Source organism: Urocitellus parryii, chromosome 6 (genome assembly GCF_045843805.1).
Source record: "Urocitellus parryii isolate mUroPar1 chromosome 6, mUroPar1.hap1, whole genome shotgun sequence".
Lineage (NCBI taxonomy): Eukaryota > Metazoa > Chordata > Mammalia > Rodentia > Sciuridae > Urocitellus > Urocitellus parryii.
In genome coordinates this window covers 182,153,442-182,168,572 of record NC_135536.1, presented here as the reverse complement: position 1 = coordinate 182,168,572, position 15,131 = coordinate 182,153,442, and the positions used below count along the sequence as shown (strand labels likewise).

The 15,131-nt window shown below is 42.0% G+C and overlaps 1 protein-coding gene across 6 annotated transcripts in view; it reads left to right on the top strand.

Moving 5' to 3' along the window:
• Zhx3 (zinc fingers and homeoboxes 3) overlaps nt 1–15,131 on the top strand; it is a 130,223-nt gene that overhangs the window by 114,485 nt on the left and 607 nt on the right. For 4 of the 6 annotated variants that reach the window (XM_077799395.1, XM_026383148.2, XM_077799394.1 and 1 more), the window contains exon 3: nt 9,820–12,809. In XM_077799395.1, the coding sequence (XP_077655521.1) occupies nt 9,950–12,809 (2,860 nt within the window). In that variant the 5' untranslated portion in view covers nt 9,820–9,949. The remainder of the gene's footprint in view (nt 1–9,819; nt 12,810–15,131) is intronic. The other 2 variants (XM_077799397.1, XM_077799396.1) reach the window with 1 other exon arrangement.

Here is a 15,131-nt window from a genome sequence, read left to right as displayed (position 1 = left end):
GTGTATAAATGCCACATTTTTTTTTATCCATTCATCTATTGAAGGGCATCTAGGCTGATTCCACAATCTTGCTATCGTGAATTGTGCTGCTATGAACATCGATGTAGCAGTGTCCCTGTAGCATGCTCTTATTAGGTCTTTAGGGAATAGACCGAGAAGGGGAATAGCTGGGTCAAATGGTGGTTCCATTCCCAGCTTTCCAAGAAATCTTCATACTGCTTTCCAAATTGGCTGCACCAATTTGCAGTCCCACCAGCAATGAACAAGAGTGCCCTTTTCCCCGCATCCTCTCCAGCACTTATTGTTGTTTGACTTTCTAATGGCTGCCAATCTTACTGGGGTGAGATGGTATCTTAGGGTAGTTTTGATTTGCATTTCTCTGACTGCTAGCGATGGTGAGCATTTTTTCATGTACTTATTGATTGATTGTATGTCCTCTGAGAAGTGTCTGTTCAGGTCCTTGGCCCATTTATTGATTGGGTTATTTGTTATCTTATTGTCTAATTTTTTGAGTTCTTTGTATATTCTGGTTATTAGGGCTCTATCTGAAGTGTGTGGAGTAAAGATTTGTTCCCAGGATGTAGGCTCCCTGTTTATCTCTCTTATTGTTTCTTTTGCTGAGAAAAAACTTTTTAGTTTGAGTAAGTCCCATTTGTTGATTCTAGTTGTTAACTTTTGCGCTATGGGTGTCCTATTGAGGAATTTGGAGCCCGATCCCACAGTATGTAGATCATACCCTACTTTTTCTTCTATCAGATGCCGTGTCTCTGATTTAATATCAAGCTCCTTGATCCATTTTGAGTTAACTTTTGTGCATGGCGAGAGATAGGGATTCAGATTCATTTTGATGCAAATGGATTTCCAGTTTTCCCAGCACCATTTGTTGAAGATGCTATCCTTCCTCCATTGCATGCTTTTAGACCCTTTATCAAATATAAGATAGTTGTAGTTTTGTGGGTTGGTTACTGTGTCCTCTATTCTGTACCATGTTAGACAGACTTTCAACTGAACATTTTATTTGATATATTGTGTCTTTCTAAGATTACTGTTTGGTTCTTTGTCAACATTTCATTTTTTCTTACTGAAATTCTCTTTTATATCCTGTACTGACTTTATTTTTTTTTAATATTTATTTTTTAGTTATAGTTGGACACAATACCTTTATTTCACTTATTTATTTTTATGTGGTGCTGAGGATTGAACCCAGGGTCTCGCACATGTGAGGCAAGCGCTCTATTGCTGAGCCACAACCTCATCCCTGTACTGACTTTATTAATATATTCAGTTGGTTTTTTTTAAATATGTGGATGTATACTCTTGAAAATCATTAATCATTTTCATGTGCTTCTTTTGAATTCTTTATCTGATTATTTCATCCACTTCAATATCTTTAGAGTCAGTTGCTGGTGAATTATGAAATTTAGGAGGCATCCTGTTACCTTGTTTTTTCCTTGTATTCCTGTGTTGAGTTTTATGCATATGTTGGGATGGGTTTCTCTTCCAGTGTTGTGTGTGGGACCTTTTAGGACACACCCATCACTTGCAAAAGTGTCCTGGAGTCATCTAGATTGAGACCCTTCATAGGGGCAGCATTCACAGACTTTGTGTTAATTTTCTGTTTTTCTTGTAGGAGTTGAAATCCATAAATGACACCTGAGAACCCCCCACCCCCAGCCATTTCTACTTGGGGCCTGATCATTAGTTTGGGGAGTTTCTTTCTTCTAGGCTTTGTATAGCTGAAGTTTGAATGTGGTTAATTTGTGTGTGGAGCAAGATGTACTCTCTTTTGGCTGGATTTAGTTCAGCAGCAGAACTTGGGTGAGCTTGTGTCCCTGCAGATTCCCAGCACTTTACAGAAAAAGTGGAAACAGACACAACCAAAGCAGACAATATACAGCATTAAAACAGACACAACCAAAGCAGACAATATACAACATTAAAATAAAGACCCAGTGCCTACTGTGACATCACAGCACTAACAACCACCAAACTAGGAATGGCGGGTAGCAATTGCCAACAACAAAAACAACAAATAACCATGCAATAGTCTGTCATGAAACAGCAGCTGTCCACTGTATTTTCCACAGTGCTAATTATGGCTACAATATGATTGTGGGGGCAGGAGTTACATAAACCAAAAATTCCCCCAAAAATGGTAAAAATAAGGGAAATGAAAATGTGATAAGAAGGTAGAAGAAAGTTTAGTATGTTCAAAATGTGAATAGAGAGAATGTTGAAGAGATATAGCAAGTGGTGTTTATAAAGAAGAAGAAAAAATAGAGAACAAAAGAAATTGGCTGTTAGTGGCAGAAGAAAGGAGAGGAAGAGAAATGAGAGAAACAAACAAAAACCATAAACTCTAGCCCTCAAAAGACAAGGAAAAATACCTGTCACCAAAAAAACCTAAAAATGAGGAAAAAATTTATGAATATATATTAATCAAACAAGCTGGTATAGCAAGAGCATCAAAAAGGGATGAGGGGGCATGATGTCTCCTAATGAAAAATGAAAGAATTGTCATACTGAGGTTGTCACACTGAAGTTGATGACAGTAGTCACTGCCTATGCCCAACTGTCCTTTCCATTTGGTCTTGGGCTTTGTACTGGGTGAGAGAGCAAAGGCTTGGGGTTATTAACCCCTTCCTCTTTGTATGGCTCACAAAGCTTCTGGCTGGTGTAACCTAGAACTAGAAGTTCTTGAAATAGTTCTCAGCTTTCCTTCTCACCAGTATAAGGTAGAACAGAATTGGAAGTACTGTTGGTTGGAGTTTGTTCACACAGACCAAATTGATGCACTTCACAGGTGGAGCTGCTGCAGAGTTCTATGAGGGGAGTTCTCTTGGCCGGGCCTTAGGTCTAATCAGGTTTTAGGAGTTTTGTTGGGTAATCTCTGGAGATTAGATCAACACACCCCTAGGGCCAGGCAGATGCCAGTTTCTGATAAGAGTCCACTGTATCTCAGAAGCCTCCCAAGAATTACTCTCACTGGGCAAGGGAACTAGTCCTCCACACACTGCTGCTCACAAATGCAGCCTTCCCAGCCTTAGTCCCTGAGTGCATTCCTGATCCTCTTCAGCTGGTCACATGAACCACCAGACTCAAAGGAAAAGTTTGCTGCAATCCCCTCAGTTTTTCTGATTTGAATTCCCCTGGGTACAACCTCTGTGCTTATTTCACTCATGTTCTGCTAGGCCACATGGTAGATGCTTGCTGGGACAGTCTGGCAACGTTTGCTATGATTTGCAGGCTTTCGCAGCTGCAAGCTGTGGCACGGCCTCCTCAAGATGGCTCCTGCCTCAGTTCTTTGCTTGCCAGTTGAGAGAAACGGAGCACTTTTCAAACATCACTTCACTCTGCAGCCTCTCATTCCACTAAGTTTAGGCTGCTTTTTTGACTTACAGATTTTTTCTATGCCAAATGTGTCCGCTGTGTTTTTCTCTGTATGTTACCCTCCACTCTATGTTTAACCCACTCTGCTGCTGCATCCAACTTGGCTCTAATGTACCCTTCTTGTTCTTTGTTCAGTGCACCCAAATTTCTGAGTCTCTAAGAGATTCCAACTGTTTGATATTGAATTTCAGTTAATTCCCTCTTTCATCCACCTCACTGGGAATCCCTGCTCCCACTGTATCCCAAACCATGGAGCAACTGGAAACGTAGCTTTCCTCTAATCTGCCACCTTGAATCTCTGAGTTTGTTTTTTAATCAAAAATTGATAAAAACTCAAAGTGACAAAATCAGAAACAAAGGAAATATTACAGTTGATGCCACAGAAATAAAAAATCATAAGACCACTATGAAAAATAATTAGCCATCAAATTGGAAACATAGAAGGAAATAAATTCCCAGAAACATACAACTTATTAAGACTGAATCATGAAGAAATAAAAATTCTAAACTTTAACTGTAACAATATTGAATCAATAATCAACAACCTACTCCAAAAAGAGATATCAGGACATTTAAAGAAATAACACCAATTCTTGAACTCTTCCCCAGAAAGTGAAAAGGGGGGAACACTTCCAAACTCATTTTATGAGACCAGTATTACACTGCTATCCAAACCAGACAAAGGTAGAGAAGAAAATTACAGACCCATATCTTTGATAAATATTGACATTAGAATTTTCAGCAAAATACTAACAAACTGCAAATCAACAGCACAGTAAAAGGATTATACACCGTGACCAAGAGGGATTAATTTCCATAATGCAAAAATGGTTCAGTACATGATAATCAGTTAGTGTGTTATACCACAATACAGAATGAAGGACAAAAACCATATGATCATCTCAATTAATGTAGAAAAAGCATTTGACAGAATTCAAAACTGTTTCAAAATAAAAACATTCGTCAAACTAAGAATAAAAGGAAAATACCTCAAATAATAAAGGCCATATATGAAAAGCCTATAGTTAATGTCATATTCAGCAGTAAAAAACTGAAAGCTTTTTTCCTAAGATCAGGATCAAAGCAGGGATGACCATTCTTGTCATATTTAATTAATGTTGTACTAGAAGTCTCACCCAGAGCAATTAGGCAGGAAAAAGAAATAAAAATCATCCAAGTTGGAAAGGAAGAAGTAAAATTCTCTTTTTTCACAGATGACATGATCTTATCTGTAGAAAACCCTGAAAATTATACACACAAAAGCTGTTAGAATAAATTAATCCAGTGAAATTGAAGGGTACAGATTCAATCACAAGTATCAGTTGTGTTTTTGTACACGAACAGTGAAATCTAAAAATTAAATGTTTATACAGTATTTTTAAAAATAGAAAAATACTTAAGAGCAAAGTTAACCAAGGAGGCAAAGGAATTATACTGAAAAGGACAGAGCCTTGCTAAAGAAAATTAAAGACACGAGCAAATTGAAAGGCATCCTGTGTTAATGGATTGGAAGAGTTCAAATTGTTCAAATGTCCATATTACCCAAAGATACTAAAAATTCAGTGCAGTACCTATAAAAATCTCAATGGCCTTCTTTGCAGAAACAAAAAAAATCCTAAAATTCCTATAGAATCTCATAGGATTTTGAATAGCCAAAAGTCTTGAGAAAGAAAAACAAAGATTGTGGCTTCATACTTCCTTATTTCAGAATATATTACAAAGTACAGAAATCAAACAATATGATACCAACATAAAGAGATATATAGACCAATGGGACAGAATATGTGGCCCAGAAATAAACCCTTAATGGGGAGATGATAGTCTCTTCAACAAATAGTTTTGGGAAAACTGGATATCCACGTGTAAAAGGATCAAACTGGACTCAGACCATGTACAAAAATTAACTCAAGTGTATTCAAGCCTTAAATGTGATACCTGAAACTACAAAATTCCAAGGAAAAAAGCTTTATGGTATTTATGGCCAAGTGTTTTCTTGGATATGCTACCATAGCACAGATAACAAAAGCAAAAATAATATGGTCTTTCCCCTCAATCTCTCTTGGTGGTACAAAATCTTTACATTCATGTCAGCTCACCTTACTTGGACCTGTCCTAGGAAACAGCGGAGTTCCACACATGACTGCCTCGTTTATCAGAGTGCTCCATGAGTATCTTCTGGATGAATGGTTTTCTAGATAATTGGATCTTTGCACTTTAAACACTACTTTTAATAGATACCCCTTTAAAAATGTATGACAAATAAGCCTAAAATTACCCCAGATGGGTAATGTTGCTCAAAATAGCCACTGGTAAACATCCAGATGGTAGTTATATGGGTGTTCACTGTAAAATTATTTCAAATTTGTTGTACACTTGAAATTTTCCTAATAAATACTGGAGAAATAAACATCACACCAGGAGGCCATGAAACCCCTTTACAAACAATCAGAGGTTACTCAGAGGGCTCAGTGTGTAGATGGTTGAGGTTGCCAGCTCTGGAGCCCGACTGCCTAGGTTCTTATCTGGTCTCTGCTGCCTTCTAGCTGTGTGACCTTCTGGCACTTAATGCACTTCTATGAGCCTTGTCTTTTTTGACCATAAAATGGGATTCTTGGGTTTGTTGTGAGAGTAAATTGAAAGGATGTGTACAAAAGCACATTCTACAATCTAAGACTTTTGGTATTTGTCGATTGTTACTATCACTGCCTCTACTATTAGTCCTTTGCCATTGCCTGTAATCAATGACTGACCCCTGGGAGAGTGACCAGCAGTGTCACCCTCATTGGTCTATTATTTGAATGATAATTTGGGCCTAATCAGAGACTTAATTTTGAATCTCATTGGGACTATTTCCAAAATCAAAATCATCTTCTTGTCATCCACCTTTCAGCCTTAGTAAGTAAAACATGGGTCATATAATTTACTTACACCTTCCCCAGGGCAACCCACTCCCATTGCAGACAGCAGTTCCGGCCCTGGGCCATGGTGCTGGTAGCACAGAGGCAAGGTCCTGCACCTGCCTGCTCCTAAGTCCTGCTGGCCTCCTGGCTTCTTGGGATCCCGTGCTCTCTTCCCCTGTGGTGGTTCGTCTTCCACCTAGCAAGTTGGCATCTCTCTTCCCTCTCTCCTGCCAGCCCTGATGTTCACAGCCATTGCCATCCACCTGTACCCAGGGTGGAAGTCAGTATCACCAAGGTCAGTCAGAAAGGCTCACACATAATGTCACCTGCATTGGAAACTCAGAAATGCAATGATGACCCTCTTCTACAGACCTGACTGCTGTACTTTCTGCTCTCTGCCTTTCTGTGTTCAGTGTTCCTTTAGTGGTTTTTAATAGAGTCACAGAGGGCTGGGGCTGGGGCTCAGCGGTAGTGCACTCGCCTAACACAAGGCCCTGGGTTTGATCCTCAGCACCACATAAAAATAAATAAATAAAATAAAGGTAGTGTGCCCAACTACAACTAAAAAATAAATGTTAAATATATATAGTCAGAGTTCAGTGACCATCTCCATCATCTAATTTTAGAACATTTTTATAACCATAAGAAAAGACCTCATACCCTTTAGAAATCACCACCCCTTCCCCTCTCTCTTGAGCTCTCAGCAGCCCCCACTCTACCTCCTGCCTACTTGGATTTGCCACTTCGGACATTTAATGGAGGTGGAATCATACAGTGTGCGTCATTTGTGTCTGCCTTCCTTCAATAGCACAATGTATTCAGGTTTATCCATGTTGCAGCGTGTATCAAAACTTCTTTCCTTTTTGGGACTGAATAAAATTCCACTGTGTGGATATATATTACATTTTATTTATCCATTCCTCAATTGATAGGCTTTGGGTTGTTTCCATTTTTACTATTACTGTGAATAATGCTATTTTGATCAAGTTTTTGTGTGGGCAAGTTTTCACTTCTCCTTTTTATATACTTAGGAGTACAATTGCTAAGTCTTAGGCAATGCAGTATTAAGTTTTTGAGAAATTGCTGCACTGTTTGCCCGGCATGGCTGCCCATTTCCCATCCCTCCCTGCGGTGCCTGAGGGTTCAGTTTCCCCTCCACCTCCATCCACTGTCATCAGGCTGCAGCCTCCTGGTGGGCGCCAGGAGGTCTCTCCTTGTGGGTTCAGTTTGCATCTTGCTGACTACTAGTGATGTTGAGCATTTTGTAATGTGCTCATTGACTATTTATAGATCTTCTTTGGAGAAATGTCTGTTCAAATCCTTTACTCATTTTTAGATTGGGTTATTACCTTTTGGTTGAGTTGTAAGAATTCTTTATATATTCTAGGTACATCTTATCAGATATGATTTTCAAAGCTTTTTCACTGTCTTGATTATTATGACCTTTGAAGCACAAGTTTGTTTGTTTTTTTAATTTTTTGGTTATAGATGGATACAATACCTTTATTTTATTTATTTTATGTGATGCTGAGAATCAATCTGGGGGCCTCATACATGTTAGGCAAGTGCTCTACCACCGAGTCACAATTGCAGCTCCGAAGCACAAGTTTTTAATTTTGGTAAAATCCAATTTGTCTTTTATCTTTTGTCACGCTTTCATATATCCTATTGGATGGTCTTCCATGATTTGTCTAAAATGTGATTTGCTCACTAGGAACTTAACTGTATTATTCTTCATTTCTCTGACTTGGAATTGCAAAGCACTTAATTTAAAATGTTTGCCTATAACACAGGAACTTAGAAATGATATACTTTGAGCTTATAAACCATTTCTGCACATTTAACCTAAGGAAATAACTTGATAGAAGAAAAATACCCTGTATGTCCAGAGTTGTTCATTTCATAGACCCCTGACATTGGGGCAGTGGGGGTTTTGCCAGGGGGTCAGTTAAGCCATCGTGGTGTATTCTTAGGTAGTTGCCAGTTATCATAATTATGAAGAATATGTAATGAAAATGTTTATAATTATCATGTTCGTGAGAAAAACTCAAGTGTGTGCTCCTTCTGATTAAATATCTGTATAAAATATTTGTGCTGGGGCTAGGGCTCAGTGGCAGAGCGCTTGCCTGGCCCGTGTAAGGTACTGGGTTCGATCCTCAGCACCACATATAAATAAATGAATAAATAAATAAAATAAAGGTATTGTGTCCACCTACAACTAAAAATATTTAAAAAAAATATTTGGGCTGATGAAAGGGTATATATAATTATAGGTAGTTTTCTAGTCTTTGTTTAATGTTGATATTTTATATTTAACATTAAAATTAAGTGAAAAGCATGCGTAGTGACAAGTAGTTAAATCTGGGTAAATGTTTCTTTCTTTCTCACCACAACTTTTTTTTAATAGTAATTATTTTTACCATTATAGTCATCAGGGTTACATTTAGAAACAATATAAAAATAGTTTCTATGTTTGCTTGCTAAGAATTTGAATGGAGATATTTAGATTTTCTCTACATTTTATATTGAGTATTGATGATAATTTGATTTTAATATTATGATATTAAAATATTATCTTAATCATTACAGCATTATAATTTGCTAAAAAGAAGGCAGTGATGATTATGGTGATATGTTAATAGGGATCACAGAAGCACTTTTCTCATGACATCTCATGAAATGATTATTATTACAGTAATTTTGTATATAAGTAAATCCATCCATCAGCTTTGAAATAAATTTCAAAAACAGACCAAAGATATTTTTAAGGAGCAGTAAAAGATACTGCAAGAAAATAAAAAGAAAAATAAAAAAGTCAAGTCAAGTCATTAGAGAAGGCACAGCCCTGTGAGAACCCGCTGTGAGCTACTGGGCCTTAAACTGGATCTTTGGATACCCTGACCTTTGGCCTCATCTGGGTGGCCCAGTCAGTAACTGGGAGGTGATTCCTTTCCTGCAGCCTGACTCAGGGTGGCAGACAGCAAGCAGGGATGGCCACAGAGAGGCCCCATTCTTGCGGCAGGCCTGTCTTCCCGCCCAGCCGCCCCCTGCATTCACACACTGCAGCTCGCTGGTCTCTGTGCCTGGCCTGGGGGAGGCTAGGCGTGTTCTCCTGTGTGGGAAGGCTGTGAAAAGAAAAACCCTTGTTGGCCCAAACATTTAGACAAGAGTTACAGTGGATCTTTTGTTCTCACTCTGACATGGTCAGAATTAATTTGGAGGTCCCAAAGAGGGCATTTTGTTTTTGTTTTTAAAACTCTGTTACTTAATGCAAGGATATGCGGGGAAAAAGAACTAAGAAGCATGGCTGTGGTCTATAAAGGAGTATTGGAACACTCCCAGGTCATTTTTCAGGGGAATGTACTGTTAGCAACTGAGGGCTCCTGACTCAGTCTTTACATCTGAGCTGCTGGGGAACTGAACGTCTTGTGAAAAGATCTAGATGCTGGAGGACAAGCAGCGCACTGTGTCTGGGGATCTGAGAAGTAGTTTAAGGTATCTTAATTATGTTTTTTCTCTTCCTCCTCAGGTTTAATAGGGGAAACCTACTTTCTGCAAGTAACTGAAAAATCTGCCCTTGGAAGCTGTTTCTTGGGCCCTCATGGAGTAGTTGGAAGTTTTCTGTTAGATCCGTGGGCTCCTGATCACCCAGAGTAGCCATGGCCAGCAAGAGGAAATCCACCACCCCATGCATGATCCCAGTAAAGACCGTGGTGCTGCAGGATGCCATTGTGGAGGCCCAGCCAGCAGAGGCCTTGCCTGAAGTACCCCAGCAGGATCTTCCCCCAGAAGCACCTGCTACCAGCAGTGAGGCAGCTCAGAACTCCAGCAGTACTGATGGCTCCTCACTGGCCAATGGGCATCGGAACACTTTGGATGGCTATTTATATTCCTGTAAAGACTGTGATTTCAGATCCCAGGATATGACCCAATTTGTGGGACATATGAACTCAGAGCACACAGACTTTAATAAAGATCCAACTTTTATCTGCCCTGGGTGCAGTTTCCTGGCAAAAACCCCCGAGGGGCTTTCCCTGCACAATGCCAAGTGTCATTCAGGGGAAGCCAACTTTGTGTGGAATGTGGCCAAGCCAGACAATCATGTAGTCGTGGAGCAGAGTATCCCTGAGAGCACCAGCACTCCTGACCCAGCAGGGGAGCCCGGCGCTGAGGGGACTGATGGACAGGCTGAAATCATCATCACTAAGACTCCAATCATGAAGATAATGAAAGGCAAAGCTGAAGCCAAAAAAATCCATACTCTCAAAGAGAATGTCCCCAGCCAGCCTGTGGGTGAGGCCTTGCCAAAGCCATCAGCTGGGGAAGCAGAGGTGAAAGAGGGGGACCACACCTTTGTTAATGGGGCAGCTCCAGTCAGCCAGGCACCTGCCAGCTCTGCAAAGCCCCCCCATACCACCAATGGGCCCCTGATAGGAACGGTGCCAGTTCTGCCAGCTGGTATAGCACAGTTCCTGTCCCTCCAGCAGCAGGCCCCGGTGCACACCCAGCACCATGCCCACCAGCCCCTGCCTACATCCAAGGCCCTTCCCAAAGTGATGATCCCCCTGAGCAGCATCCCAACATACAACGCGGCTATGGACTCCAACAGCTTCCTGAAAAACTCCTTTCACAAGTTCCCCTACCCAACCAAAGCCGAGCTCTGCTACCTGACTGTGGTGACCAAGTATCCAGAAGAACAGCTCAAGATCTGGTTCACAGCCCAGAGGCTGAAGCAAGGTATCAGCTGGTCCCCTGAGGAGATCGAGGATGCCCGTAAAAAGATGTTCAATACAGTCATCCAGTCTGTGCCTCAGCCCACGATCACAGTTCTGAACACCCCCCTGGTTGCCAGTGCAGGCAATGTCCAGCATCTCATCCAGGCCGCTCTCCCAGGCCACGTTGTTGGACAGCCAGAGGGCACAGCAGGAGGACTCCTGGTCAGCCAGCCACTGATGGCCAATGGGTTGCAAGCACCAACCTCGTCTCTCCCCCTGGCAGTCACATCTGTTCCCAAGCAGCCAACAGTGGCACCTATTAACACCGTGTGTTCAAATACAACGTCGGCCGTGAAGGTGGTCAACGCAGCCCAGTCTCTCCTCACAGCCTGCCCCAGCATAACTTCCCAAGCCTTCCTTGATGCTAGCATCTACAAAAATAAGAAGTCTCATGAACAACTGTCCGCTCTGAAAGGGAGCTTCTGCCGGAACCAGTTCCCAGGGCAGAGTGAAGTCGAACATCTGACCAAAGTCACCGGCCTCAGCACTAGAGAGGTGCGGAAGTGGTTCAGTGATCGGAGGTACCATTGCCGGAACCTGAAGGGCTCCAGAACCATGATGCCTGGGGATCACGGCTCCATTCTCATTGACTCTGTGCCCGAGGTGCCCTTCTCCCCATCCTCCAAGGCTCCCGAGGTAACCTGCATCCCTACAGCGACCTCATTAGCAAGCCACCCTGCTGCCAAACGGCAATCCTGGCACCAGACTCCTGACTTCACGCCCACCAAATACAAGGAGAGAGCCCCAGAGCAGCTCCGAGCCCTGGAGAGCAGCTTTGCACAAAACCCACTCCCTCTAGACGAGGAACTGGACCGCCTGAGAAGTGAAACCAAGATGACCCGGAGAGAGATCGATAGCTGGTTTTCAGAGAAACGGAAAAAAGTGAATGCTGAGGAGACCAAGAAAGCCGATGGGACAGCCTGTCAGGAGGAAGGGGAGGCTGCTGAGGACGAGGCGGGAGAGGCGGAGTTGGCCAGTGAACTGAGGGTTGCTGGTGAAAATGGTTCCCCAGAAATGCCCATCAGCCAGATATCAGCAGAGCGCAAAGTCAGCCCCATCAAAATCAATCTCAAGAACCTGAGGGTCACTGAAGCCAGTGGCAAGAGTGAGCTTCCAGGGCTCCTTGCCTGTGAGCTGGAGGAGGATAGTTTGAACAAGCTGGCAGAGCAACCCCCTGGCAAAGTGAGCTACAAAAAGACGGCTCAGCAGCGACACTTGCTGCGGCAGCTCTTTGTCCAGACCCAGTGGCCAAGCAACCAGGACTATGACTCCATCATGGCCCAGACGGGGCTGCCGCGGCCAGAGGTGGTGCGCTGGTTTGGAGACAGTAGGTATGCTCTGAAGAACGGCCAGCTCAAGTGGTACGAAGACTATAAGCGGGGCAACTTCCCACCAGGGCTGCTGGTCATCACCCCTGGAAACCGGGAGCTGCTGCAAGACTATTACATGACACACAAGATGTTGTATGAGGAAGACCTGCAGAACCTCTGTGACAAGACCCAGATGAGCTCCCAGCAGGTCAAGCAGTGGTTTGCTGAGAAAATGGGTGAGGAGACCCGGGCCGTGGCAGACACAGGTGGTGAAGACCAGGGCCCTGGTACTGGTGAGCCTGCGGCAACTCACAAAGGGCTGGGTGACTCCTATTCAGAGGTGTCTGAGAACAGTGAGTCGTGGGAGCCCAGTGCACCTGAGGCCAGCTCAGAGCCCTTTGGTAACTCAAGTCCCCAGGCTGGACTTCAGCTAGGTAAGGAGTCTCCAGGAGCCATGGCCTTCCTTTGTGGGTGAGGGGAGGATGCACTCACAGGTGGACATTGATTTATTGCACAGGGGGCATCTGCTGTCTCTAAGGCTGCCTGGCAACAGGACTAACTTCCTGTCTACTTGAGGGGACAACAGGCAACAGAAGCCATGGGAGCCTAGTATGGATAAAGGGGTGAGAGTTGGGCTTTTGTTTTGGTTCATTTGTTTTAAGCCTATACAGGGAAAAGAACATGGTAAATCTAAAAGGACCCAACCCTTTTTTTTTTTTTTTGGCCATTTCTTAGCAATAGAAGAATAGATCAAAACATCATCTAAGGCAGATCCCCAATCACTGGGTAGAAGAGAGCCATAGGACATCAGAGGAAAATCAACTCAAACTGTTAAACAAGGGGGAAGAGCCTTTGTCTTTAGATACATGAAGTGATACCAGGTGCTGTGGTGCACACCTGTAATCCCAGTGGCTCAGGAGGCTGAAGCAGGAGGATCACAAGTTCAAAGCCAGCCTCAGCAACTTAAGGAGGCCTTAAGCAATTCAGGGAGACCCTGTCTCTAAATAAAATATTATAAAAGGGCTGGATATGTGGCTCAGTAGTAAGCACCCCTGGGTTCAATCCCTGGTACCAAACAAAAATACATGAAGTGCTTTTATCTAATGGTGGCAGGGTTTGTGTTTCTGTTTTTCCTGAAGTAGAAGTGTTTATTATAATGGAAATCACCTTCTCTCTTGGACATATATGGAATTCAAAGTTTGAATTGTGTTCCTCAGTTTCTTTGAATTATGGTATTTTAGTATTCAAAAGCAAAATTCAGAAAATTATTTTAAGATGTAGTTGTGAAGCCACAGACAAATCACATTATCAGTTGTTAACTTTCTAGGTTCTAGGTCCCTGAACTCTCAGCCTCTCCCTTTGGTATTTGATTCCTCATTTAAGGCCCCATCACTGAGCAGCCAGAAGCTTCAGGGAGAGCCAAGAGGGAAGTGTTGCAGAAGATGAAGGGATTGGGGACTTAAAGATGGTGGCCCTGCCAGCTGGGTTGGCTGTGGTGAGGGTGCAGAAGATACCCAGACAATGCCTTTAGAGTTGTAGAGTTTTCCTGATTGACTTCAGTTCTTTGTTCATGATTTCCTTCAGTTCACTAAACTTCTGTAAGATAGCTGATTTAACATCTTTGACTAATAATTCTAGTGTCTAGACTTACTCAAGGATGGTGTCTGAATGCTGTGAATGGGCCATGCTTTCAGATTTCTTTGTATGTTTTGCAATTTTTTTGTTGAGAAAAAAATGGGGTGGGCATTAAGGACTTTGTCTTCCAAAAGTCAGTTTTAAGTTTTGATTGCTGATCACTGCATTTGATTACTGAGGGGTCAGCATAGAGACTGGTCATTTTTCCAATCCCTGTGGGCTGAAGCAGCTTCCTAGCCACAAGGGATTTAAAGAGACAGTACTCTTTAAAAAAATTCCCCCTTTTGGTGAATCAGACATTTAAAGAAATCTTAGGTGGCCACAGAGACCACAGAACAGAAACTTCAGTAACCCCATACCACAAGGAATACCATTTTGCAAAAATAGTTTGGAAAAGTTCACAGAAGGCTTTAATCCTCAAAAAGAAAAAATTAACAATGCTGGAGATGGAGAGAATTAGATTTTGAGTTACCACACAGTCTTCAGAAATTCTAGTTCTCAACAAAAAAATTGCAAAACATACAAAGAAATCAGAAAGCATGGCCCATTCACAGCATTCAGACACCATCCTTGAGTAAGTCTAGACACTAGAATTATTAGTCAAAGATGTTAAATCAGCTATCTTACAGAAGTTTAGTGAACTGAAGGAAATCATGAACAAAGAACTGAAGTCAATCAGGAAAACTCTACATGAATAACAAGCCTATCAATAAAAAGATAGAAATTATAAAAGGGGGAACCAAACTCTAGAGCTGAAAAGTACAATCACTGAAATGGAAAGTTTATTAGAAGGGTTCAACAGCAGATTTGAGCAGTGAATCTAAAGTTTAGATGATTGAAGTTATCCAAAGGATAAGAAAAGAGAAAAGAATGAAGGGAAATGAACATAGCCTAAGGGACCTTTAAGACATCATTAAACATACTGATATATTTATTATAGGAATCCTAGGAGCCAGAAAGGGGAAGAAAGAGTATATAAAGAAATCATGGCAGCTGGGTGGTGATGCACACCTCTAATCCCAGCAATTCAGGAGAGGGAGACAGGAGGATTGCATGTTCAAAGCCAGCCTCAGCAACATAACAAGGGCCTAAGAAACTTAGCAAGACCCTGTTTCAAAAAA